The sequence below is a fragment of the Panthera leo genome, chromosome A3 (assembly GCF_018350215.1).
Source record: "Panthera leo isolate Ple1 chromosome A3, P.leo_Ple1_pat1.1, whole genome shotgun sequence".
NCBI classification, from domain to species: domain Eukaryota; kingdom Metazoa; phylum Chordata; class Mammalia; order Carnivora; family Felidae; genus Panthera; species Panthera leo.
The window spans coordinates 100,653,917-100,681,452 of record NC_056681.1 but is presented as its reverse complement, the minus strand read 5'-3'; the positions used below and the strand labels follow the sequence as shown (position 1 = coordinate 100,681,452).

The window sequence follows — 27,536 nt, the reverse complement described above, 5'->3', positions numbered from 1 at the left end:
TTATAAGATTCAAAGACTCATTTTCAACAATAACAAAAAAATCACAAGATGTACAAAAAGGAAAATATGGTCCATCCAAAAGAAAATAAATGAACAAAAAATGTCCCTGAGAAAGACCAGATGACTGATTTACTCAACAAATATTTTCAAACAGTTGTTTTAAAGGTGTGCAGAGAGCTAAGGTAAGATGTGGACAAGGTCAAGAAAATGACAGAACCATGAACAAATGTTCATGAACAAAATGGAAACATCAGTAAAGAGAAAGCATGAAAAACAAAGAAGAAATTCTGCTGAAAAGTACAGTAACTGAAATGAAAAATTTGCCAGCGTTATTTGAAAGCAGATATGAGCAGGCAGAAGAATCAGTGAACTTGAAAATAGTATAGTTGGAATTATCAAGTCTGAGAAGAAGGGAAAAAAATTGAAGTAAACTGAGCCCAAGGGATCTGTAGGACACCATGAAGTAGGCCAGCATACACCCTGTGGGAGTCCCAGAAGCAAAGTAGAGAAAAGGGGCAGGGAAATGATTTAAAGAAATATTGACAAAAACTTCCCTAATTTTATGAAAGACATGAATATAATCCAGTAAGTGCCACATACCCCAAATGATGTATATTCCAACAGACTCATGCCAAAGCACATTATAATCAAATTTTAGAAAGATAATGTTTAAAGTAGGGAGAAATGACTCACCATATAGAAGGGATCCTCAGTGAGATTTTCAGCAGATTTCTCACCAGAAGTGTTGAGGCCCAGAAGGCAGTGGGTCGATATATTCAAATGCTGAAAGAACTATCATCCAAGAATCCTATATCCAGCAAAATGAGGGAGAAATCAAGATATTCATAGATAAACAAAAACTGAGGGAATTTGTTAACCACTAGACCAACCTAGCAGTAAGTGCTATAGGGTGTCCTTTCGGTTGAAATTAAAATAGGACAGCAACTTAAAGCCATGTGAAAAAATAGATATTTCTGTTAAAGGTAAATACATGGACAATTATAAAAGCTAGCATTTTTGTAACGTTGATTGTATATCTGTTTTTGTTTTCTACATGATTTAGGAGACTTGAGCATTAAAAAAAAATATGTGTTTGAACTCACAGTACAGAAAATGTACTTCAGTGACATCAGTAACTGAATGGGGGTAGGGACAGAGCTGTATACAAGTAATGTTTTTGTATACTATTGAAGTTAAGCTCATATGAATTCAAGTTAGTGTTATAACTTTAGGATATTAAGTGTAATATCCATGGTAATCACAAAGAAAATAGCTATACATTATACCAAAAAGCCAATGAAAAGGGATTTGAAAAGTTCCATTATGAAAAAAGAAATGAGTAAACACAAAAGAAGACATTAATGCAGGAAATTAAAGAAAAAGCTGTAAGGCCTACAGAAAAATACAACAAGTGGCAAAAGTAGGCCCCTTCATATCAGTAATTAAATGTAAATGGATTAAATCTTTAGTTGAAAGACAGAGCTTGGCAGAATGTATTTTTTTTAATGTTTATTTATTTTTATTTTTGAGAGAGAGAGCAAGAGGAGGGAAGGGACAGAAAGAGAGGGAGACTCAGAATGCAAAGCAGGCTCCAGGTTCTGAGCTGTCAGCACAGAGCCAGACACGGGGCTTGAACTCATGGGCTGCGAGATCATGACCTGAGCTGAAGTCGGACGCTTAACTGACTGAGCCACCCAGGCACCCTGGCAGAATGGAATTTTTAAAAAATGATTCTACTCTATGCTGTCTGCAAAAGACTTACTTTATTTTCTTTTACTTTAGAGAGAGAGTGTGAATAAGGGAGAGGGGCAGAGGGAGAGACAGAATTTTAAGCAGGCTCCACACTCAATATGGAGCCCAACAGGGGACTGGAGCCCATGAACCTGGAATCATGACCTGAGCCAAAATCAAGAGATGCTCAACTGAGTGATCCACTTAGGTGACCCTGAGACTTAATCACTTTAGATCCAAAAGTACAAATAGGTTGAAAGTGAAAGGACAAAAAAAGATAATCCATGGAAATGGTAACCAAAAGAGAGTGGAGGTTGCTATATTTACACAAAACAAACTTTAAATAAAAAAGATTAGAAGAGTCAAAGAAGGACATTATATGTTATTAACAGTTTCAGTAGAATAAGAGGATATAACAATTAATTATACACATCTATGCCCCTGAAAAGATTGTCAAAATATATGAAGCAAAAATTGACAAAACTAAAGGGGGAAATAATTCTACAATAATAGTTGGAGACTTTAATAACCTACTCTCAAAAGTTAATAGAACAACCAGATAAGGTAAATAAGGGGGGTGCCTGGGTGGCTCAGTCAGTTGAGCATCTGACTCTTGGTTTTGCTCAGGTCATGATCTTGTAGTTTTGTGAGTTTGAGCCCCATGTTGGGCTCTATGCTGGCAATGTGGAGCCTGCTTGGGATTCTCTGTCTCCCCCTCTCTCTGCTCCTCCTTTGCTTGTGCTGTCTCTGTCTCTCTCAAAATAAATAAATAAACTTAAAAAAATAATAAGGAAATAAGAATACTTGAATAACATAATAAATCAATTAGATCTAATAGACCTATACAGAATACCCAACAACAGAATACATATTTTTCTCAAGTGCTCATGGGACATTCTTCAGAATAGACTATATGTTAGTTCAAAAATCAAGTCTCAATCAATTTAAAATATAGTTATATAATGTGTCTTCTCTGACCACAAGGTTGAGTAGAAGTCAGAAGATGGAACACTGGAAAATTCACAAATATTGGGAAATTAACACACTCTTTTTTTAATGTTTATTTTTGAGAGAGAGAGAGTGTGAGCGAGGGAGGGGCAGAGAGAGAGGGAGACACACAATCTGAAGCTGGCTCCAGGCTCTGAGCTGTCAGCACAGAGCCTGATGTGGGGCTTGAACTCACAAACAGTGAGATCATGACTTGAGCCGAAGTCAGATGCTTAACTGACCGAGTCACCCAGGTACCCCAACACACTCAAAACAGTATATGGGCCTATATGTATATATACGATATGTACATCTATGTCTGTATCATAGATAGATAGATAGATAGATAGATAGATAGATAGATAGATAGATAGATACACACCATAAGGGAAACTAGAAAGTATTTATAGATCAGTGAAAATCACAATACAGTATATCAAAACTTACGGTATGTAGCAAAAGCAGTACTCAGAGGGAAATTATAGCTGTAAAAATGCTTACATTAAAAAAGGAGAACTCAAATCAACAACCTAACTTTACATCTTACAGAATTAGAAAAAGAAGAAATTTAACCTAAAAATAGCAGAATGAAAGAAGTAATAGGATTAGAGCAGAGATAAATAAAATGGAGAATAGAAAAACAATAGAGAATAAGAAATCAAAAGTGAGTTCTTCGAAAACACCAATAAAATTGACAAATCTTTGCTACACTGACTAAAAGGACAAAAGAGAGAGAAAGAAGACTCAAATGCCTAAAATTGGAAATTAAAGTGGGAGTGCTACTACGATTCTAAAAAAAAATTGACAATATATATTATAGGGGTACTATGAACAGTTGTACATCAATGAATTGGATAATATAGGTGAAATGGACAAATTCCTAGAATCACAAAACCTACCAAGACTGAAACATGAAGAGAAAATCTGAACAGATGTAACTAGTAAGGAGATTGAATCTGTAAGCAAAAATCTCCTGAGAAAGAAAAGTCCTAGATCTGATATATTCCCTGGTGATTTCTACCAAACATTGTAAGAACTAACCCCAGCTCTTATCAAACTTTTCCAAAAAATTGAGAAGAAAACACTTAAGTTCTTTTATAAGGCCATCATTTCCCTGATACCAAAGCCAGATGACACTACAGGAAAAGAAAACTACAGACCAATATCTCTTATGGACACTGATGCAGAAATAACCAAAAAAGAAAAGAAAAAAAAAAAAAAACTAGCAGACAAAATTCAAGAGGATTATTCACCATGGCAAAATTGGATTCCTGGAATGCAAGGATAGTTTAATATATGTAAATCAACCAATGTAATATAGCACATCAATAAAATAAAGGAAAAAATACATGATCGTCTCAGTTGATGGAAAAAACATTTGACAGAATTTGACACCCTTTTATGGTAACATTGATAGGAATAGAAGGAAATTACCTCAACATAATAAAAGCCATATGTGAAAAATCCACAGCAAACATTACACTCAGTGGTGAAAGAAAGCTTTTTCTGTACCATTAGAAACACCGCAACAATTGCCTGACTTTGCGAATCTCTAAACAGAGCAATTAAGTAAAAGAAAGAAAAGGCATCCAAACTGAAAAGGAAGAAGTAAAATTATCTCTTTTCAGATAATACTATCTTAATGTGTATAAAACCCTAAAGATTCTACAACAAAACTGTTAGAACTAATAAGTTAATTCAGCAAATTAGGATATAAAACATAAAAAAATTAACTGCATTTCTATACACTAACAGTGAATAGTCTGAAAAAGAAATTAAGAAAACCGTCCTATTGGGGCGCCTGGGTGGCTCAGTCGGTTAAGCGTCCGACTTCGTCTCAGGTCATGATCTCACGGTCCGTGAGTTCAAGCCCCGCGTCGGGCTCTGTGCTGACAGCTCAGAGCCTGGAGCCTGCTTCAAATTCTGTGTCTCCCTCTCTCTCTGACCTTCCTCCATTCATGCTCTGTCTCTCTCTGTCTCAAAAATAAATAAACATTAAAAAAAAAAATTTAAAAACCAGTCCTATTTACAGTAGCAACAAAAAGAGTGAAATACTTAGGAATTAGCCAAGGAGGTGGAAAACTTGTACAAAGAAAACTATAAAAACATTCCTGAAAGAAATTAAATATCTAAGTAAATGGAAAGACATTCTGTGTCCATGGATTGGAATACTTAGCATTGTTAAGATATCAATAGCACCCAATGTGATGTACAGATTCAATGTAAACCCTTTCAAAATCCCAAAGACTTTTTTTCGGAAATAGAAAAATCCACTTTAAAATTCATATAGAATCGCAGGGAAGAGCTAAAACAATCTTGAAAAAGAACAAATTTAGAGGACTCACACTCTCTCATTTCAAAACTTACTACAAAACTATAAATAAACAGTGTAGTACCTGCATGAAGACAGTCATAAAGACCAATGAAATAGAATTGAGAGCCCAGAAATAAATCCTTACATATATGGCCAAATGATTTTTGACAAGGGTGCCAAGACCATTCACTGGGGAAAAGAGTCTTTTCAGCAGATGGGGCTGGGAGAACTGGACATCCACATGCAAAATAATGAAGTTGGACCCCTACTTAATACCATATACAAAAATTAACTCAAAATTAAGACCTACATGTAAAAGCTAAAACTGAAATCCCTAGAAGAAAACATAGGGCAAAAGCGTCATGATACTGGATTTGGCAGTGATTTTTTAGATTTGACCCCAAAACTACAGGCAACAAAAAAAATATATAACAAACTGGACTTTATGGAGATCAAAGATTTTTGTGACTCAAAATACATAGTAGAAACAGTAACAGTAAAAAGGTAACCCACCAAATGGTAGAAAATATTTATAAATCATATATCTGATAAGGGATTAATATCCAGAATATATATATAAAGCCCTTAAAAGTCAACAACTAAAAAATAGCCCTATCCAAAAATTTGTAAAGGTTTTGAATAGACTTTCAGGCTTTTAGAATATTTCTCCATAGAAAATGCACAAGTGGTCAATAAGCACATGAAAAAGTGTTCAAAATCACAGATCGTTAGGGAAATGCACATCAAAACCGCAAAGAGATAACACCTCACACCCATTAGGATGGCTGCTATCAATTAAACAAAATGGGAAACAAGTGTTGGCAACGATGTAGAGAAATTTAAGCCAGTGGTCACTGTTGGTGGGAATGTAAAATGGCACAACAGCTGTGGAAAACAGTATGACTATTCCTCAAAAAGTTAAAAATAGAATTACCATGTGATTCCACAATTCTGCTTTTGAGTATTACTATGGACTCAATGTTTGTTTTGCTCCCAAAATTCATATGTTCAAGCCTTCATCCCCAGTGTGATAGTATTTGGAGGAAGTGGGGCTTTGGGAAGTAATTAGGCCATGAAGGTGGATCCTTTATGAATGGGATTTAGTGCCTTTATCAGAAGAGATATCTTTCTATTATCTTTATCTTTCTATTATCTACATCTTTCTATTCTGTCTTTATCTTGGCTAGTGTAAATGCTGCAATAAACAGAGGGGTGCATATGTCTTTTCACATTAGTATTTTTGTTGTTTTTGGGTAAATACCCAGTAGTGGAATTACTGGATCAAATAGTATTTCTGTTTTTAATTTTTTGAGGAACCACCATACTCTTTTCCACAGTGGCTGCACCAATTTACATTCCCACCAACAGTGCATGAGGGTTCTCTTTTCTCCACATCCTCTTCAACACTTGTTATTTCTTGTTGTTTTGATTCTAGCCATTCTGACAGGTGTAAGGTGATATCTCATTGTGGTTTTGGTTGGCATTTCCCTGATGATTAGTAATGTTGAGCATCTTTTTGTGTGTTTGTTGGTGATCTTCAGAGAAATGTCTGTTCAGGTCTACTGCCCATTTTTTAATTGGTTTGTTTGGGGTGGGTTTTTTGTTTTTTGGGGTGTTTTTAGTGTTGATATGTTGTTTAAGTTCTTTATATACTTTGGATATTCACCCCTATCAGATATATTATTTGCAAAGATCTTCTCCCATTTAGCAGGTTGCTTTTTTGTTGACAATTTCCTTCCTTTGCAAAAGCTTTCATTTTGATGTAGCCTTAATAACTTATTTTTGCTTTTGTTTCCCTTGCCTGAGTAGTCTTATCTAGAAAAATGTTGCTAAGGCCATGGTAAAAAAAAATTACTATCTATGTTTTCTTCTAGGAATTTTATGGTTTCAGGTCTCATGTTTAGTTCTTTAGTCCACTTTATTTTTGTGTATGATGTTAGAAAGTGGTATCGTCTCATTTTTTTGCAAGTAGCTGTCCAATTTTCCCAGCACCATTTACTAAAAACAGTGTCTTCCCCATTGTATATTCTTGCCTCCTTTGTCATATACTGACCATATAAGTTTGGGTTTATTTCTCGGCTCTGTATTCTGTTCCATTTGTTTATATGTCGTATGTGTATGTGTGTGTGTGTGTGTGTGTGTGTGTGTGTGTGCGTGTGCGTGCGCACGTGCCAGTAGCATAGGGTTTTGATTACTATAGCTTTGTACTATATCTTGAAACCTGGGATTATGATACTTCCAGCTTTATTCTTTTTTCTCAGGGTTGCTTTGGCTTTTTAGGGTCTTATGTGGTTGCATACAAATTTTAGTATTATTTGTTCTAGTTCTGTGAAAAATGCTGTTGGTACTTTAATAAGGATTGCATTGAATCTGCAGATTGCTTTGTATTGTATAGACATTTTAATATTCTTCCAGTCCACAAGCATGGAATGAATATATTTTCATTTGTTTGTATCATCTTCATTGTTTTTATCATTGTTTTAATAGTTTTCAGAGTACAGGTCTTTCACTTCCTGGGTAAAGTTCATTCCTAGGCATTTTATTCTTTTTGGTGCAGTTGTAAATGGAATTGTTTTCCTAATTCATCTTTCTGCCACTTTGTTATCAATGTATATAAATGTAGCTGATTTCTGTGTATTTTATCAGGCAACCTTGCTGACTTCACTTATTATTTCAAAGAAGGAATCGTTAAACAAAAAGGAAACAGAACTTAAAGATTTAGAATAGTCTCAATCTGTACATATTGCAAAAAATGAGAAAGCATGTTTAGAAGAAGACACAAGGGTATGACTGACCAACCATTTGATAAAGAGATTAGAATGTGTGTTAACCATGGACTTCTTCAGTGACCCCAGCAAGATTACTGCCAATTTGGACTGAAGGAGATAGATACAGGTCAGAATGAACGAAGGCTGTCAGACTTAGATTCTGCAGGACAGGACAATAAAACAGACCATTAGGCTTCAAACTTGCACTGTTCTTCAAGGAAAGAATGTCTCAAAAGCTGATTCAGAGATCATCAGAGCTACCATCTTGGTTCTAGTAACCCACACTGCTTCTAATCAAAGCTGTAGGGAAAGACTTCTAGTAGACCCCTGGTGGTATGCCCTCCCCTCCCCCCCTTCCCCCCCACCCAGCAGAGCCTTAGGTTGGATGGAGCCTTTACAGAAAGTCACAGCATGGTGGTACCCCACTAAAGTATGAGGGTGATATTGCCACCTCAGTGGGTCTGGAAGTCAGAGCACTCAGTCAAAGAAGATTATTCTTGACTTTTTTTTTCAACATTATTTATTTATTTATTTTTGACTTTTAAGGTCTTCTAGAGTTTGCCTTGCTAGGTTTTGGAATTGCTTGGGACTGTCACCCCTTCCTTCCCTATTTCTCCCTTTTGGAATGCCTGTTGCATGTTCATAACTGGAGAATAATTTTGCCTCAGGATCAATCATACCTTGAGTCTCACCCATATCTGATTTAGATTGTGTATATATATGGCACTTGGGTGACATCCGGCTTTGGCTCAGGTCATGCGATCTCATGGTTCATGAATTCGAGCCCTGCATCAGGCTCTGTGCTCAGAGTCTGGACCCTGCTTTGAATTTTGTGTCTCCCTCGCTGTCTGCCCCTCCCTGCTCATGCTCTGTTGTCTCTCTCAAAGATGAATAAACGTTAAAAAAAATTTAGATTGTATATTTTATATATAATTTATTTTTTAATATAGTTGGCTTACATGTTACATTAGTTTTAGGCGTTAGATGAGACTTTGGACTTGAGAAGTTAAAGTTGATGCTGGAACGAGTTAAGACACTTGAGGTGGTTGGGATGGAATGAGTGCATTTTGCATGTGAGAAGGACATAAATTTGGGGCGGGGGGAGGGGGCAGAGCAGAATGCTGTGGACTGAATTTTTGTGTCTCTTGGCCATGTCAGGATACAGCAAAAAGCTAACTGTCTGCAAACCAGGAAGTAGGCTCTCAGCAGGAACCAAATTGGTTGTTGGCACCTTGATCTTGGACTTTCCAGCCTCCAGAATTGTGAGAAATAAATCTATGATTTTTAAGCCACCCAGTCTATGGTAATATAGGTATATACACAAAAAATTTGAAAAGGGTCTTGTAGAGATATTTGCATGCTTATGTTCATAGTGTCATTATTCACAATAGCTAAGAGTTAAAAGCAACCCAGATGCCTGTTGATACATGAATGAACAAAATTGGCATATACATGCAGTGGAAAGCCTTAAAAAGAAATTCTGATACATGCTACAACACAGATGAACTTTAAGGATGTTATGCTAAGTGAAATAAGCTAGTCCACAAAAAGACAAATACTCTATGATTCCATTTATATAAGGTGCTTAGAGTAGTCAAATTCATAAAGGGAGAAAGTTGAATGATGGTTACTGGGGGGGTGATGGGAGGAGGGAATGGGATGTCATTGTTTAATGGGTTTGAGTTTGAGGTTTTTTGTTGTTTTTGCTGCAAAAAGCATTATTGTTTCCATTTGGTACACGGTCAGGGTGGGGCTCTTGGGTGGTTGAAAGCTGCCTCGTGGCTGCACAGGGAGGCTCAGGCAGAAGCCCAGACACCAAGGGGGTGCCAGAGGGATCCCTTCAGAGGCTGCCGGGCTATGCAGACTTAGTCTTGCTTGAGGAGTGAGCCTTTCAAAGAGACCTTTGCCCAGCCTGGTGGCTGGCCAACCTGCGCAGGCAAGTCAGGTGGTCACCATCCTCCTGAGTTTCCCCTCCTCATCCAGGAAATGGTTCTCCAAAAAGTCTCAGACATGGGGGGTCTGCGTGGGCAGAAAGAACCCTGGCTTTCAGATCCCAAGGGGCCTGCTTCAGGTTCTTGTCTAGAACCCTGGAGTTTTTACCCCACTGATCTTGAGGCAGCTTCTGCACCTCCTGGAAGAGGGAGCTGATTTTTCATCTTCAAGAGATGCGAGGTGCCCACTTATGAAGGAAGTGGCCCAGGCCCTGCTGAGTCACATTCTAGCAGTTGAAATAGAAGCCCAGGAGAGGCAGGTATAGGAGGTACACAGGTAAATGTTGACCAGGAAGTTGAAGGTGGAATGATTCTTAGGAATCTCAGAACCTCAGTGGAATACTTCAGATGAATCTGGGCACTTGTGTTTAATAGCAGTAAGGAGTTAAGCTGGAAATGTGGTATTGGCTGATCCCACAGGTGGAGGATGGCAGAGAAGATGATTCCAACAATTGCAACTAGAAAAATGGGGGGCACCTGGGTGGCGCAGTCGGTTAAGCGTCCGACTTCAGCCAGGTCACGATCTCGCGGTCTGTGAGTTCGAGCCCTGCGTCAGGCTCTGGGCTGATGGCTCGGAGCCTGGAGCCTGTTTCTGATTCTGTGTCTCCCTCTCTCTCTGCCCCTCCCCCGTTCATGCTCTGTCTCTCTCTGTCCCAAAAATAAATAAAAAACGTTGAAAAAAAATTTAAAAAAAAAAAGAAAAAAAAAAAGAAAAATGGTATGGGGCCTTTCTGTCTACGTACATTGTTAAAGCAAGAGACAGATCCCCATGACCCTGGGCACACAGCCTGAGTTTCAGTTTTGAAAGTTATAAAGAATTTTGGAGATGGATGGTGGTGATGGTTCACAACAAAATGAATGTGCTTAATACCACTTAGCTGTACACTTAAAATAATGGTTAAGATGGCAAATTTATGTTATGTGTGTTTTACCACAATAAAAGTATCTCTGCTGTTCATAAAGCATATAATACAGACGTATCTTACCTCTGGTTGATGATGTTTTGAGACTTTAATATGTTTGGGTTTTCCTCAAGTTGCAGGTTTTTATAAATCATTAATAAATGTACAGAGATTATACTCCCATAATTGTAGAAACATTATTGATTATTAGAGAAAGCTCATTTATAGTATGTTTAAAGTTCCTTAGTACAGTACCAATGAATGTGAGAATGGCCTTGGAAAGGCAGTTTTGAAATTTTGCCTAATGTAATAGGATTTACTTACCTGTTTACTCTTAAGTTACTTTAATGTTGTTTCTGGAAATAATGAAAACCTATCACATTAATTGTTTTAATTTTGTTTAAATCATCCTCTCTGTTTTTCTTTTTAGTTTTTTTTTAAGATTTTATTTTTAAGGGGCACCTGGTTGACTCAGTCAGTTAAGTGTCTGACTTTGGCTTAGGTCATGATCTCATAGTAAATGTATTCAAGCCCCATGTTGGGCTCTGTGCTGACAGCTCAGAGCCTGGAGCCTGCTTCGGATTCTGTGTCTCCCTCTCCGTCTACTCCTCCCCCACTCGTGCTCTGTCTCTCTCTCTCAAAAAAAATTTTTTTAATGTTTATTTTTAAGTAATCTCTACACCCAACATGGGGCTTGAACTCAAAACCTCAAAATTGAGAGTTGTACCCTCCACTGACTGAGCTACCCAGGCACCTCTGTTTTCCTTTTAATAGACCCATTTAGATCACCATAAGAATGGATTTGAATGCCAATAAATCTGGTTTACCCTTAATTTTTTGGTGTTTTGTCTTATGTTCTAAATTTAGATATCCAAAGAGAAGAAGAAAAAGTAAAACGGTCAGTGAAAGATGCTGCCAAGAAGGGCCAGAAAGACGTCTGTGTAGTTTTGGCCAAGGAGATGATCAGGTCAAGGAAGGCTGTGAGCAAGCTCTATGCTTCCAAAGCTCACATGAACTCTGTGCTCATGGGGATGAAGAACCAGCTGGGTAAGATGGCCATTATCTGCAGCTTCCTCATTAATGCTGATGGCTCTTGCTACTTTTATTAGTACTGGCTGGATTTCTTGAATGGGAAGAACAGACTTCACTCTGGTTTTTATTCTTTATATTGTCTTGGTTGGAGTGTTACACAAATGCAAAATATAATTATTACTATCATTATTTTATGATTCATTTTCTTTTGCAGTGTTGTTGCAATAATGGCAAAATAAGCATATAAATCTTCTTTGCTTAGAATATTCTGCCTCATGTGAACAGTGTTATAAAGTGACCTGAGAGTTGAGTCAGAGGAGTAAGAAGTGAGCCTGTGCATTGGAGGAATAAGAAGAGAATTTTCTCTGTTCCGAGAGCAGAGTCACCCAAGGCAGAATGTTAAAATAGTCCAGGTCTGGGGCTCCTGAGTGGCTCAGTTAGTTAACCATTCAGTTCTTTTTTTTCAAGTTTATATTTATTTTGAGACAGAGAGAGGGAAAGCATGAGTAGGGGAGGATCAGAGAGAGGGAGAAACAGAATTCCAGGGCTCGAACTCATAAACCATGAGATCATGACCTGAGCCGAGATCAAGAGTCAGATGCTTAATAACTGACTGAGCCACCCAGGCACCCCTAAGCATCTAATTCTTGATCCCAGCTCAGTTCTTGATCTCAGGGTCGTGAGTTCAAGCCCTGTACGGAGTATGAAGCCTACTTTAGATAGATAGATAGATAGATAGATAGATAGATAGATAGATAGATAATCACTCAATCCAAGTTTATCTTTGGCTTTAACCCCACCTCCTTTTCTGTCTTATCTCTGGCTCTCTACCTAATGCTTCCTTACATCTTAGGAATCTGCAAACTTGTAATGGGTATTCACACATGTGAGCTATCAGTTTAATTTCTAAAAATGTATTATAATATTTAAAATAAAAATAAACATAATTTAGTTTTCTTTTATTGTCCAGTGTAATACTGTTGTGATCTTTCACATGCATCTGTCTCTAGGCCAGTGACAGCTTGAGTCATAGGTTAAATTTACATCCAGTTGTTTTCTGTTTTTTAAATTTTTTTTATGTTTATTCATTTTTGAGGGAGACAGAGTCAGTGTGAGTGAGGGAGGGGGAGAGAGAGAGGGAGACACAGAATCTGAAGCAGGCTCCAGGCTCCAAACTGTCAAGCACAGAGCTCTATTCTGGGCTCAGACTCATGGACCGCAAGATCAGGACTTGGGCCAAAGTCAGACGCTTAACCATCTGAGCTACTCAAGCACCCCTAGTTTCTGTTTTTTAACTTAATTTCTGTTAAATTAAGAAGTCCTAACTCAGAATTATAGTTCCTTGAGAATGGCACCAAATGACTGTTAGATATTTAGACTTGAGTGTGGACTCAGAAATTACAGAGAAATTTTACACTAACGAACATTTTCAGGGGCTCCTGGGTGGCTCAGTCAGTTAAGTGATTGACTTCGGCTCAGGTCATGATCTCACGGTTTGTGGGTTCGAGGCCCGTGTCGGGCTCTGTGCTGTGACCCTGATGAGTTTATTTAAAATTTTTTCGGTATTTCCTTTTCTGAGTGAACATTAGAAAACATCTGGCTTATTCTCCCCACACCCCCCATAAAGCTCTGTATGCACAGCCGTTTTTGTTTCCCCAATTGCAAAGATGAAAGTACACAGGATAATATAGTAGATGTTTAAGTACCTGTCACCCGGAATGAATACAATTTGACATTTTGTTGTATTTGCTTCAGTTTTATATTCTAGAAGAAACAGTATTACTAAAGTTGAAGCTCCTTTAATACGTCTTCCCAGTTCCCTTCTCTCTCAACCACCCCATAATTAATCACTGTTATGAATCTTGATGTTGGTAGAAATGGTATTCCATATATACCATTCTGCCTTGTTGTTTTCCATTTATCATTGTGTTTTTGAAGCATACCCATAATGACATATTTTTTTTAACTAGTGGATGGTGTTTCATCAGATGGATGTATCACATTTTACTTTTCCTCCACTGATGGACATTTAGGCTGTTTTCAATATTTTGCTATTACAGTGCTGCTGTGAATGTCTTTTCTCTTTTGCCCATGTGTAAAGGTTTCTCTAGAACAATTTTATACTCAGAAGTAGAATTGCTGGGTTAAAAATAAGTGGGCTGAAATTTGCTACAATTGCAAAATTGTTCTCCAAAGAGGCTTTACTAATTTACATTCCCACAAGCAGTGGATGAGAGTTCCTTTTTCCATACCTTTTCACCAACCCTTGTCAGACTTTGTAATGTTTGAGAAATGTTACCTTATTACAGCAGATAACATTTCTCTGGGAACTAGTGTACTTGATCACTGTCTTCTGTTTAGCTTTTCTTTCTGGTGTACTGATTCCTAAAGACCTTTTCAAGCAGGTAGAGCTCATAGGTCATCATCCACATGAAAAATCTCTTCTCCTGTAGCATGTACTTTCAGTAGTAAACAGAAGCTCTTGAATGTACTGCACAGAAGTCAGAGCTTTTTATCCTTTAAATATACACCCATAACAATATATTTTGTTTGTTTCAGATACATATTATTTGTGGTTTTCTCAACTGGAAAGTAAAATATTTGCTGGTTGTTTTTTTTTTTTAAATTAGAGCACACATGCACAAGTGGGGGAGAGGGGCAGAGGTAGAGAGAATCCTAGCAGGCTCTGCATTCCATGCACAGCCCAACTTGGAGCTCTGTCCCACGACCCCAGGATCATGATCTGAGCTGAAATCAAGAGTTGGATGCTCAACCAACCACGCTAGCCAGGCGCCCCCTGTTTGGTCTTTAAATGAGTCAGAGTGCCCTAAGACTCCGTTCTAGATCCTCTGCTGTTTTCCATATTCACTCTCTTCCCCCAGGTGGCCTTATCTAATGTCGTGCCTCAAAATACTGCTTTCCACATTTTTATCTTCACGCCTGACTTTGTCACCTAGGGTGTGGGTGGCATCTCCAATTATATCTTAATGGTTATGTCAGAATTACTACACCTGCACAGAAATCTTGTCTGGTCCTACTTCATCTGTATCTGCATCTACTCCCTTGTATTTCCCCCTGGGGAACCTAAGACCCCACACAGTTTCATCTGTAAATATTTCCACATGGATTCCTAAAAGACAAGGGTGCTGTCCCTTCAGTTCCCTGGTCTTTTAGTTCTTGGATGTGTTCATGAGATCATTTCCTTTCCACTGTATTTTCTCTTTCTTTCTGGAAGCAGAAGATTTTGTTAGACTTCCCAGACTGATCCTTTAATTTTCTTACCTTTCCTGTTTTCCATTTTGAAAATAATAATAGCACCTTCCTCATAGAGTAGTTGTGAGGCTTATCAAGCAACGCCTGGTGTGTGGTGATTGCTCTATATGTAGCTCAAAATATGATCACTGTCACCAATTTTGTTGTTGTGTTTCACTTTCTGAGAAATTTCCTTAACTTTATTTCCCATTTCTTCTCTCAAATTCTTCATTTTGGCTATCTGAATTTTAATTTACAGAAGAGTTCTCTGATTTTTTTTGAAATCATCCTGTTCTGGGGCGCCTGGGTGGCACAGTCGGTTAAGTGTCTGACTTCAGCCAGGTCACGATCTCGCAGTCCGTGAGTTCGAGCCCCGCGTCAGGCTCTGGGCTGATGGCTCGGAGCCTGGAGCCTGTTTCTGATTCTGTGTCTCCCTCTCTCTCTGCCCCTCCCCCGTTCATGCTCTGTCTCTCTCTGTCCCAAAAATAAATTAAAAAACGTTGAAAAAAAAAAATTTGAAATCATCCTGTTCTTATTTCATGAACACTTCTTTCTGAAATGTTCTAGTGTTCCTTGAACTGTTTGTCAGAGCTCCTTCTCACCACCCTCTTCTTCTCTATCTCTCTTCTTTTTTAAGAAAGAAAAGGAGAGGGTGGGGATGGTGGGGAGGCTGGATTAAGTGTAGGCAGCATGAGAAACTTCCCCAGTATTCTCGGGCAGACAAAGCTACCAAGAGTGAAATGATAATTCTTTAATAAATCCATTTTTTAGCCCCTATTATGTGGCAGATGTATTGCTGGGCACCAGGGATAGTCAACATTATAGGCACAGTCATTGCCCTTTAGGTATGGGATGAAAGCAGCTAATCTGTAAATTTAATAAAAATACCTAAAAAATAATAAATTTAATAGTCAAGTAAGTGATACTTCTCTTGCAAACTGTGATAAGCACCAGGAGACTGGAAAAGGGAACCGGAGTGGAGAATGGCTCCTTTCAGGGACCAACAATACTGAAGGACGACATGGGTGCTCCAACCTGAGTGCCAGGCAGCTCGTAGGAGAGCCCTGGGGCCAAGAAGAACTGCACATTTAGGAAGTTCCTGGAGGTTGGGGTGCAGGAGAACATGGAGGAGGGATGGCCAGAGAGGCTGAGCAGGAAGGTGAGGAAGACAGTTTTTACAGCCGTCAGGAGAGCAAGGGTTTTCAGAGACAAGCTCAGATTGAGATCGCTGTAGGGGTGGCACAGATAAACTGCAGGACGAGTTCAGAGGAAAAGTATTCTGGGGCGAATCAGAGGCATCTCAGTTCATGGATTAGGGTGCACAAAGGCACAGATGAAATCCTTCAGGCTGTGTTCAGCAAAGAGTACATGTTTCAGTTTGACAAGAGCACATTAAGTGGGGCAGTGGGAGGTAGAGCTCCAAAGGTAATTTGGAGTCAGTTTTGTAAGTTAAGCAAGGACTTATCATTCCATTTTGTAGGCAGTAGAGTGCCGTGCACATTGTGAGCACAAACTGTAGGTGCAGCAAGGGACTGGCACAGCAGGATGGCAGGCGGGGGACCTGAGTGGCCATGGGCAGGACCTGAGTAGCTTAGTCAAATGAGATGCATGGAAGAGAGGACACTGGGAAGTTTTAGTCTGGATGCAGAGTAAATGGATGTAGTCAGGGTACCAATAAGCTGGAAATGCTTTAAGACCTTGAACCTGAAAAGAATGCAGGGTCATTAAAAGACACTGGAAACTGAGAGAAGGGAAGCGGTCCTAAAGAGAGAACAGAGCTTCTATGTGGGGCTGTCCAGACTGACTCCAGGAGGATCATCACCCTGCTTCTAAGTACTTAAGCACCAGGCTGGTGGGAGGAGGCCCTGGGGAGGTTGTTGAGAGGCCTTATAGTAGGATGTTCCTGCTGGCAAATTAAATACAGCAGAGAAGGGTGGCACTGAGGACAGAGCAGGAGGGAGGAGTCTGTATTTTGGAATGAGAAAAGAGAAAACTAGAAATACTATAATGAGAGTTCCTAAGATTTGGGTCTTGCCCTCAATGTCTGCCCCCCTTCTATCCTAGCCTGTTGTTGCTTTGAAAAGCCACCATTTGATGAAGTCACTTTCCTCAAGATCTTCAGCTAAAATGCAGATATCCCTGGGAAGGGTAACATGTTAAGCCTTGTCAGCTATTAATACGTTATGATTAGATGCTTTCCAAGTGATAGCTTTCTGACAGCAGCTTCTTGCAGAATAAGACAGATGATGAGTATGCTTTAAAAGGGGGAGTAAGTTAAGAGAAAGTTTCAAAGGTGAGACAGGAAATAGAATTACCATATGATTCAGAAATAATGTCTCTGGGTATATACCCAAAATAATTGAAAATAGGGACTCAAACAGATATTTGTACATCCATGTTCATAGTCACATTATTGACAATAGGCAAAAGGTAAAGGTAACCCAAGTATCCGTTGAAGGATGAATAGATAAAATGTGGTATATATACACACAATATTATTCAGCCTTAAAAGGAAAAAAATGATGGGGCGCCTGGGTGGCTGAGTTGGTTGAGTGTGCAACTCTTGATTTTTGATCAGGTCATGAACTCATGGTTCGTGGGATCGAGCCCTGTCAGGCTCTGTGCTGTTAATGCAGAGCCAGCTTGGGATTCTCTCTCCCCCTCTCTTTGCTCCTCCCCTGCTCGCACTCTCTCTCACTCTCAAACTTTAAAAAAAAAAAAAAAAAAAAAAAAAGGAAGGAAGGAAGGAAATGCTGACACTTTGTTACAATGTGGATAAACCTTGAAGGCATTATGCTAAGTGAAATAGGCCTGTCCCAAAAGGACAGATAACTATGATTCCACTTACATGAGGTGCCTAGAATAGTCAGATCCACGGAGACAGAAAGTACACTGGTGGTTGCCAGGAGTTGGAAGGAGGGGAAGTGAGAAGTTGAGAGTTTCAACAAGTTGTTCCCCAGGTGCCATCATTCTATGTAATTGAAAATTTGGGGAGAACTAGTTTCTATTTGTTAAAGTCCCTCCCCTTCTTTTTGCCATATGAAATTGGTTGATTTTATTTATTTCCATAAAGAAACGCTCTGGAATTTTTATGGTCAGTACAAGAAAGGAATAACACATTTCTGATCTAAATATGTCACTATATATAGAGGCATTTGAGTCTTTATTAACCACCTCAGTGTTGCTTGCTGTTAAGACGTGAATATGTTTAACATTTTTTAAAATCCAGTTTGAATATCATAGTTTTGCTTGTTGTCTTCTAAATGCATTCATTGGTTTATTCAGCATTTGAGAGTCAGCTGTGTCAGGCACAATGGAAGGCACTGGGAATAAAATCATGAGTCCACCTCCAAATAAAAAAGATATCTTGTCCTCTCTTGGGCAGCACATATCACCATTCTTGGTGACTTTAATGAGAAGATTCAGTGGTCTGTGCAGAAGGATGGTATGCAAATTCATGAAGCATACTGTTAAAAAAAGAAATCCATCCATTAGGTCTCCACTCTCTAGAGCTGTTAGTGGGGCCCTGCCCTGCATATTGAGGGAGGAGCATACAGAGACCTTGCAGCTGGAGGAGCCTGGAATGCTGGAAAAACAGCAGGAAGGTCTGGCGGTGGGCTGGGGAGGGACTAGCAGAAAGAGCTATAACCAGGCAATGAGACTCATGTCATGATCCCTTCCCGTGTGACTTTGCTCTTTCTAATTTTAAATGTCAGGTAGCTTTTATAATGCTAACCTCTTGTTTTCTGTATCATTTTAACCTTTTTGGAGATTCTTTTTTTATTGTGAAATATGTATAGCTAAAAAATCTTCTGTGCTCTGCCTGTTCACTCCTCCCTCCCACCCCAAGCAGCCATTGATCTTTTTACTGTCTCCGTAGTAGCCTTTTCCAGAATGTCATATAGTTGGACTGATACAATGTGTTAAGTAAGCCTTTTAGATTTGTTTCTTTCATTTAGTAATATGCATGTAAGTAAATTTCCTTCATTTTTTTTTTTAAGGTTTACTTATTTGAGAGAAAGAGCACGGTGGGGGAGAGGCAGAGAAAGAGGGAGACACAGAATCCAAAGCAGGCTCTAGGCTTCGAGCTGTCAGCACAGAGCCCCATGCAGGGCTCAAACTCAAAAACTGTGAGATCATGACCTGAGCCAAAGTCGGATGCCCAACTGATTGAAGCATGCAGGTGCCCCAGTTACCTTCATTTTTTTAATGGCTTGAGAGCTTTTTTTAACATTGAATATTCCCTTGTATATACCACGCTTTATTTGCTCCATTATTGTTGTTCATTTGCAAGCAACATCTTGGTTGCTTCTAAGTTTGGGCAATAATGAAGAAAGCTGTCAATCTGCAGGTTTTTGTGTAGACATACGTTTCAGCTCATTTGGGTAAATACCAAGGAGCACATATATAAGAGTAGGTTTAATTTTGTAAGAAACTGCCAAATTGTCTTCCAAAGTGGCTGTACCATTTTGCATTCCCACCAGCAGTTGCTGTTGCTCCACATCCTCACCAGCATTGAGTGTTGTCAGTGTTTTGGATTTTGACATTTTAATAGATGTGTAGTGGTATCTCCATGTTTTAGTTTGCAATTTCCTAATGATATGTTGATCATCTTTTCGTGTAGGGTTTGCGGGGTTTTTGCCATCTTTTTTGGTGAGGTATCTGTTTAGGTCTTTGCCCATTTTTAATCGGATTTTTCATTTTCTTACTGAGTTTTAAGAGTTCTTTGCATACATTGGATAAACATTCCTTTCTCATTTGTTTTTTGCAAATATTTTCTTCCAGCTTATGGCCTACTTCTCATTCTGCTGTAGGGGTGACTTATTATAAAACAGTTTTTATCTTCCTCACATGCTTCTTTCCTTGTGGAACATAGAAAGTACATTTTAGTTTTTAGTCTTTTATTTTTCTCTGTATATTCATCTTCTTTGTTTTGAGTTTCCATTGTAGCATTGGCCTTTTGAAAATCTACTTCCCCCAATCCTGATTGGCAATCAAATTAAAGTCTTTTGGGATTAGTTTTATTTCTAAGTTTATTTTTGCTTCTTCTTTTCCCACTATACTCTTCCTTTTCTTCTTCTTCTTCTTCTTTTTTTTTTTTTTTTGTTTGTTTATTTTGAGAGAGAGAGAGAGAGAGCAGGAGAGGGGCAGAGAGAGAGGGAGACGCAGAGCTCGAACTCCCAAACCATTAGATCATGACCTAAGCCAAAATCAAGAGTCAAGATGCCCAACCAACTGAGCCACCCAGGCGCCTCTCTTGTTTCTTTTAACAATCAGAAATTCATACCCTTTTCAAAGTACAAATGTTTTAGTATTTAATACTTATCACACCAGTTTTTTTCTTTAGCTCCCATCTTTTTATTTTTATTTTTTTACTAATTCAACTCAAAAAAGTTTATTGAACACATGTCATGTTCAAGCACTCTCTGTGGGAAACTCAGCATGTAAATTAGGATAAAACATGGGCCTGTGTAGACATCAGACTTTATAGTTCAAAAAGAACTATATGGAATAAACTTTATTTTTGCCCTTCTTTCCCTCACTTACCTTTTTACAATAACCAATAGTAACTTTAATATTTTAAAACTTTTGTATCATTATAGTGGCATATATAATTTATTTCATCCATACAGATTCTTGATATTTCTGCTGTTATATATACTAATCTTAATCTTAATAGATCAGTATTTCACTTCCCCATTCCAATGTTAAGGAGAAATGAAGAATTCTCTGCAACTAACAAACTTCCTTACTCCTTTAGAAAAATCGCAAACTGGTGTGTATGTCACCCAGACATTTCCCTGGTCACTCTTGTTTCCTTGCCTCTTCTTTTCCCTTACATGTGAGAGCTGCCTAGAGTCTGGATTCAGATGGGTAAATTTTTAGTAACTCGTGGCTTAGCCAGGCACTGCAGTGCTCAGGTGGTCTCTGTGCCAGTTTTGTTGGACAGCTCAGAACTTTAAGTCTCATGATATTGCAAAAAAGATTTGGAAGGCTGCCATATCTTTGACATGTTAAAGATGTGTGTGTGGTGGTGGGTAGGGTGCAGGGCAGAGGGATGATCATTTGCTATTACCATGATTTCTTATATAGAAGTGTGTATATGATCAAACTACAGAAAATGTTTCCATAGCAAGGAACTGTAACCGCCATACAGCAACACGTAGACTATGTATCTCATCCTGATTTCTCTCATTTTCCTGAGGACTAGTGACAGGGCCCTCAGAGAGCCGCAGCCATCCGTAGGCTGGTGTATGGGGAACACTAGTTGTGTATAGCCTAAAGTGTTGTATTTTCCAGTGTGGCCCTGGCAAGATCTAGAGCTGTTCCTCCCGTGTGACTTGTCCTGGTATCACAGTCATTCCTAGTGGGCTTCCTTCCCTAAAGCTCAGATGCACGCCTTCAGGCTGCTTTCCACATCAGCCGGATGGTGTGCATGCTCAGAGTTTGTACCTGTTGTAGCTAAAGTGTACGGTTTAGAAAAGTCAGTCTCTTGGTCAACTAGCATAGTAATGTAGGTTCACAGATAGTTTTGGGAGTTTACCTACTACTGTTCTCTTTTATTAGAATAGCTTATAATTTGACTATCACTCTTTTTTTGTTGTTGTTAATTAGGCTTCACACCTGCCACAGAGTGCGGGGCGAGGCTTGAGCTCACGACCGTGAGATCAAGACCTGAGCTGAGATCAAGACTCAGATGTTTAACCACCTGAGCTACCTAGGCGCATCTGACTGTCATGCTTTATTCCCAATCCTGTGTCACATTCTGTTGAACGATCCTGTTCCTTTTCCTTTTCAGCGGTTTTGCGAGTGGCCGGTTCCCTACAGAAGAGCACAGAAGTGATGAAGGCCATGCAGAGCCTTGTGAAGATCCCAGAAATCCAGGCCACTATGAGGGAGCTATCCAAAGAGATGATGAAGGTGACCTGGGGCCAACTCTGCATCCTATTCCAAACAGTTAGCAGTCACTTCCAGCAGAGCAGGGGGCTGGGGCTGGGTGGGAATGGACGGACCACTGTTGCTGGACAGAAATGATTTTGAAGACCGAGGAGCAGCTGTTAGCACTGGTTGAAACTGTCTGAACTGAGCATGGCAGAGGATGGGTCAGATTGCCAGTGTTCCTTAGAAGAAGTGAAAGTATACCCAAGGCTCAAGGGGAGGTGGAAGATTCAGGGAGCTAGAGTTTCCAGGCTCCAACATGAGCAGGGAGACCGAAAGAAACCAGGGTCTTCCTCAGGGGAGTATTAGTGACGCTGGGGAGGGAAGTCGTTCCAGACCAGGAATTGGCAAACCTTTTCTATAAAGGGCTAGATAATAAAATGTATTTTATATTTTATGGGCCATACATTTCTGTTGTAACTACTCAACTCTGCTTTGTAGCACAAAAGCAGCCATAGATAATATAAACAAATGAGCATGACTGTGTCAAAGTAAAACTTTACAACAGGCAGTGGACTGGATTTGGCCCACACTCTGTGCAGTTTAATGTCCCCTATTTTAGGCCAGAAGAGGAGAGACTGAGAACCGAAAGCAGTAAGTACCTGCCACCCCCAGGATCAGGGCCTGGAGAGGACCTATACCGGTGGCCTTCAGACAGGGAGGGACAAGGCTCAGAAGAGCACGGTTACTGAGTTCCCTGCCAGCCAGTGGTACGTCACACGTGCTGTCCTATAGAGTCCTCCCAGTGACCCTGTGGGGGAGATATTTTTTTTACCCTATTTTACACAGGAGGAAATTGAGTCTTCAAATTGCCAGGTAATTTACCTAAGTGGCCTTGGTCGTAAGTGACAGATCTGGGCTTGGAGCACAGATGTCTGACCTTACTGCTTGAGCTGCCTCAGAAATGGTGGTAGGAAGTATCTCAGACAGGTGTGTTTCACACTTTTGACTTGTGACCTAAGAGCCAACATTGTATACCTCAGCTTGTGCATAGAAATTGCGTTTCTTCTTCCTAGGGAATTTCATTTATGAACTTGAATTATATGCAGGACTCTGAGGCATGGGGGAGAGGAACTGGAGAAAACTGATAGAACAGCAACATATAAAGCTCAGAACCTAGGTCTTTGGGATGAGAAATCCTTGGGCAGTAGTAGGAAGGAGGAACCAGGGTCAGGAGTGTGTGTCCTTTAAAAGTGGTACATGGATCTTTTTTCCCAAGTTGTGATGACTGTCCATCTAGAACAGGATAACAGGGTAATTCTTGGAATGACTTTAGGCCCGCTAAATTCTAAATTTGTGACCACTAGGATCTGAGTGGAAGCCCCTTCAAGGACCTGGGGTCTTTTCCACAGTGGTTTCTGAATAGTGAAAGGAGTATAGATTTGGAGGAAGGCCTGCATGTAGTAGATAATAGTTACTGAGGTCACTCCAGGATATACATCCCCAAGTACAAACTGAAGCCTGTGGTAGGGGCCCAGCTCCTCGAGGGCAAAGACATGATATTAGTTATTCCATTTGTCCCAGCCCCTGTCCTTTGTGTGGCACAGAGTAGGTATTTTGTGAATGGTTGCTGATTGAATAGGTGGATAAATGAATGAATAACAGCTTCTGCCTCCAGGATGTGGAAGGCTGTTACAGTCAGGATTCCAGGAGGCTCGTGTAACTAGTTAACCAGCATGTACTACACCTCTTTTCAGTAGTAGCCTCCAGCACTGAGATGACATCCATTCATTCAGGCCATTGAATTGAATCTGAATTGAATCTGTTTATTCATTTTGGTTGAGAGGAAAGGATCTGAGAATGGGTAGAATATGGTTATTCTGATTCATGTTATTAGGAGTCACTTGAGTGTTCTGGCAGCACAAAGGCAGGCAGGAGAGAGGGCTTGCTTTTACATCTGATAGCATCAGTGTAGGTAATGAGAGTCATGCTCTGCCAAGTGCAGGGAACCAGGGCTGGAGCTGTCACAGGTGACCTTCTGCTCCTTGAATCACTGGATTAGGTACAAAGCAAGGGGCTCAGCAGTTGCAAGTGGCAAAGCAGTTAGGATTTTTCTCTATAGACAGCTTCTCAGAAGCCTGAACCCTTGCTTTCTTTCTGCCTCTCCGTCCCTTCCCACCTCTTCTCCCCAGGGGGCCTCTTTCTGACATTGGAGGATGCTGTTCTGACCTTTTACTTCAAAACCAAACAAAAAACAGTCAGTAGGGTCCTAGTTGGGAGCTGAGGACAGTGCTTGGCAAGGAAGACTGCAGGTCTGGCAAGATCTAGAGCTAGAACAGTTTCCTTTTTTTTTTTTTTTTTTTAATGTTTTATCTATTTAAGTGTGGGGCTCGAACTCACGACCCAGAGATCAAGAGTCGCACGCTCTTCCAACTAAGCCAGCCAGGCGCCCTGAGAACAGTTTTCTTGTGTGCCATACTGGAGCCCTGCTACCTCAAGGACAAAGGAAGCTGAGTGGCTGGCTTCAGGCTTCCAGGCAGAAGGCTTCCAGTAGAGTCTGGGCATTACCTTGTTGGGTCCAGAAATGCTGTCTGATCAATTCTGTCAGGAATGGAGGATGAGGCTCTGGTGAATTGATTGATCCTTGCCAGACCCCCTGGACTGGCCCTACACCAGCAGCTGTGACCTGGACGTGCTCAAGTACTCTTCAGGCCTTTTTAGGGTTCCGTGGAGCCCCACTCTGCTCTTGGTACTTGTTATCATAGTGCCCACTAAGACTCCACTCAGCTTTCACACTGTGTTTCAAGTCCGGTGCTCACGGACTCTGCTTACAACATTAGGGCTCATGCTTCCCAAGACAGCTCAGGGCACACTCACTTTCAACAAGTTTTTCCCCAAGTGCCATCATTACCGTCTGGGTTACTGTGAGAGGCTCCATTGACAGAGGCCCCCGTCCAACCTTGGTGCTGAATCTGGGAAGTTTCCCTATGGCCATTGCCTTTCTTCAGAGAGGACAGACAGCATCCTTGTTTCTCATGACCATCTGTCTTGAGTGTTCACCCTCATAAGGGTGGTCTGGACTTACAGACACTAGAGCTCAGGTGGAACTGGACCCACAGATGTTTCTGTGAGGAACATTTTTACCAGTTGAGGGACGTGATGTGATTTTTTCTGTGTTTAGGCTGGCATCATAGAAGAAATGTTAGAGGATACTTTTGAAAGCATGGATGATCAGGAAGAAATGGAAGAAGCAGCAGAAATGGAAATTGACAAAATTCTGTTTGAAATCACAGCAGGTATGTCCTGAGACTCTTCGACTTTCTCCCCTCCGTTTATGGTCATTCTTCTTGCATTCACTAAATTACCTAGTACCTTTTTCTTTATGACTCTAAATGCAATGCAGTGACTCTTTATGCAAGTTAGCTATATAGATATTGTGCTTATTTTTCAAGATCTTTTAAAAATGCAAAGAGTTTTAAAAATTCCTAAAGTTTTCAGAATGGTGAGGAGAAACTGCTCTCACAACACTGCTGTTGGGAGCTTAAATTTCTTTCTTTTTTTTTTTTTTTAATGTTTTATTTATTTTTGACAGAGAGAGACAGAGCATGAGCGGGGGAGGGTCAGAGAGAGAGGGAGACACAGAATCCGAAGCAGTCTCCAGGCTCTGAGCCATCAACACAGAGCCCGATGCAGGGCTCGAACTCACAGACCGCGAGATCATGACCTGAGCCGAAGTCGGACGTTCAACCGACTGAGCCACCCAGGCGCCCCAGGGGAGCTTAAATTTCTATAGACTTTCTTGAAAGCAATTAGGCAGTAGCTGTCAAAAGCCATCAACCTGACAGACTGATTTCTGGGAGTTTATTTTAAACTAGTAATTAAGGATGTGCTGAAAGATTTAACTCAAGGAAGTCTGTTGTAGCATTATTTATCATATTGAAAAGTTTGAAATAACCTAAATGGATACTAATAGAATACTGGTTGAATTACATCTGTTTTAATGGAATACTTTATAGCTGTGATAGTGTGGAAATACGTTCATTGACATGGAAAGACATTCACAATATAATGTGTGAGAAGAGCCTTGTTATTGAAATATATGCTCGTGTGTAAAAAACATGTCTATAAGAAAAGACTGGAAAGAGGATGAACAAAAACAGTCATCTGTGAAAAATGGTTAATGAAGTTTTAAGCTTTATTTCTGGAGTTTGGGTTTTATGTTTAACAAAAAAATTTGTGAGATTTAATTTTTATCTGTTTTAAAATTATTTAATTATTTGTTTTTAAATTGTTGGGAAAGACTAGTTCCTCCAGGAAAACCTTTTGTGGAAGGTTAAAAACAGTTTAGTTTTACTGAGAGACATGTAACATCTTCATGAATCTTGAAACTTAAGTATTCAATAGTGTTTAGGAATTTAGAACAAGAGTGGCAGTACCAAATTTCTTAAAACCCGAATCCTCCGTTATTATGACCTGGGTATCATCACAAGTTGGCGTTTGCACTTTTGTCACAGTGAGCAAACCCGCCCGCGAACAGCTTGTTTTATTGCCCCTTTTCTGTTTCTTGTTAGGCTCTTCAGGTATGAAAGGCAGAGAGGATAAGGGACCACTTCTTTAAAATGATAATTTATTCATTTGTTTGCTGTTTCTTTTCAGGGGCCTTGGGCAAAGCACCTAGTAAAGTGACCGACGCCCTTCCGGAGCCTGAACCTTCAGGAGCCATGGCTGCATCAGAAGATGAGGAGGAAGAAGAGGCCCTGGAGGCCATGCAGTCCCGTCTGGCCACACTCCGCAGCTAGTGGCTGCCCAGCTGGGCCCTCAGGCTCTTTCACAGCCCACCTACTGGGAGTGGGCACACTCCTCTGAAGCAGTCACCATGTTATGTATCTCTTGCACTACACCTCTGAGGCACTTTTATTCTGAGAAGGTTCTCTGCTCATATCTCTTCACTTTGCAGAGGTTTGGGGATCTCAGTGGGATTGTCCTTGAGAGTTGGGGTTATAAATGCATCATTTTCAGGGGTATAAATAGAAGCATCCTTTGGGGGGGGAGGGCAAAGGAATCTGACTTCATGCGATGCATCATTTTCAGGAGCATAAACAGAAGTATCTTTTGGAGGGAAAGGCAAAGGAATCTGTCTTCTCCCGAAGCACTTCTGAGGATAGAGTTGGCCTGAATGTTGAGGACTCTCCATTTTTTTGTCTCTAAACACTATATAAAATGGATTTTAATAAATTTTTGCTTTAACACTTGGTCTCATCGTAGATTGTCATGTGCAGTGAATTTTCAAGGTGTTTGCGGTCTCAGATTATATGTTGGCCTTGGAAAGAGAGAAGGTGCTATAGCCAGTCATATGGGACTTGGAAGCCCAGCAGAAGAGGCTTCTGCTCCGTGGATGCTGCTCCCCAGCTTTCACAGATGTGGTGTGGGAGCGACGCTTCTGCTTTGTCATCTGTTTAACCAAAAGGATCCTCAAGAATTGTGACTCCTTGTCCTGTTGGCCGGATGGCTGTATTATGTCCTGACAGGTGTGCATATGTAGTTTGCTTCCCTTCCTTCCCAATGCACGTTGGACCCAGAGCAGACAGCTGTGAGATTAGGACTTTCACCGTCCAGCTGCTTTTCTCTGCTGCTTTTCTCTGCTGCTGCTGCTGCTGCTGCTGCTGTTTGTTGTTCAACT

General features: G+C 40.1%; 1 protein-coding gene across 3 annotated transcripts in view; it reads left to right on the top strand.

Annotated features, from left to right (window-relative positions):
- The window catches only part of LOC122216293 (charged multivesicular body protein 3), a 104,150-nt gene extending 77,040 nt beyond the window's left edge, over positions 1–27,110 (top strand). For all 3 annotated transcript variants that reach the window (XM_042932939.1, XM_042932936.1, XM_042932937.1), the window contains 4 exons: positions 11,561–11,740; positions 21,777–21,898; positions 25,038–25,152; positions 26,513–27,110. In XM_042932939.1, coding sequence (XP_042788873.1) covers positions 11,561–11,740; positions 21,777–21,898; positions 25,038–25,152; positions 26,513–26,655 — 560 coding nt within the window. In that variant the 3' untranslated portion in view covers positions 26,656–27,110. The remainder of the gene's footprint in view (positions 1–11,560; positions 11,741–21,776; positions 21,899–25,037; positions 25,153–26,512) is intronic.
- The last annotated feature ends 426 nt before the right edge of the window (positions 27,111–27,536 follow it).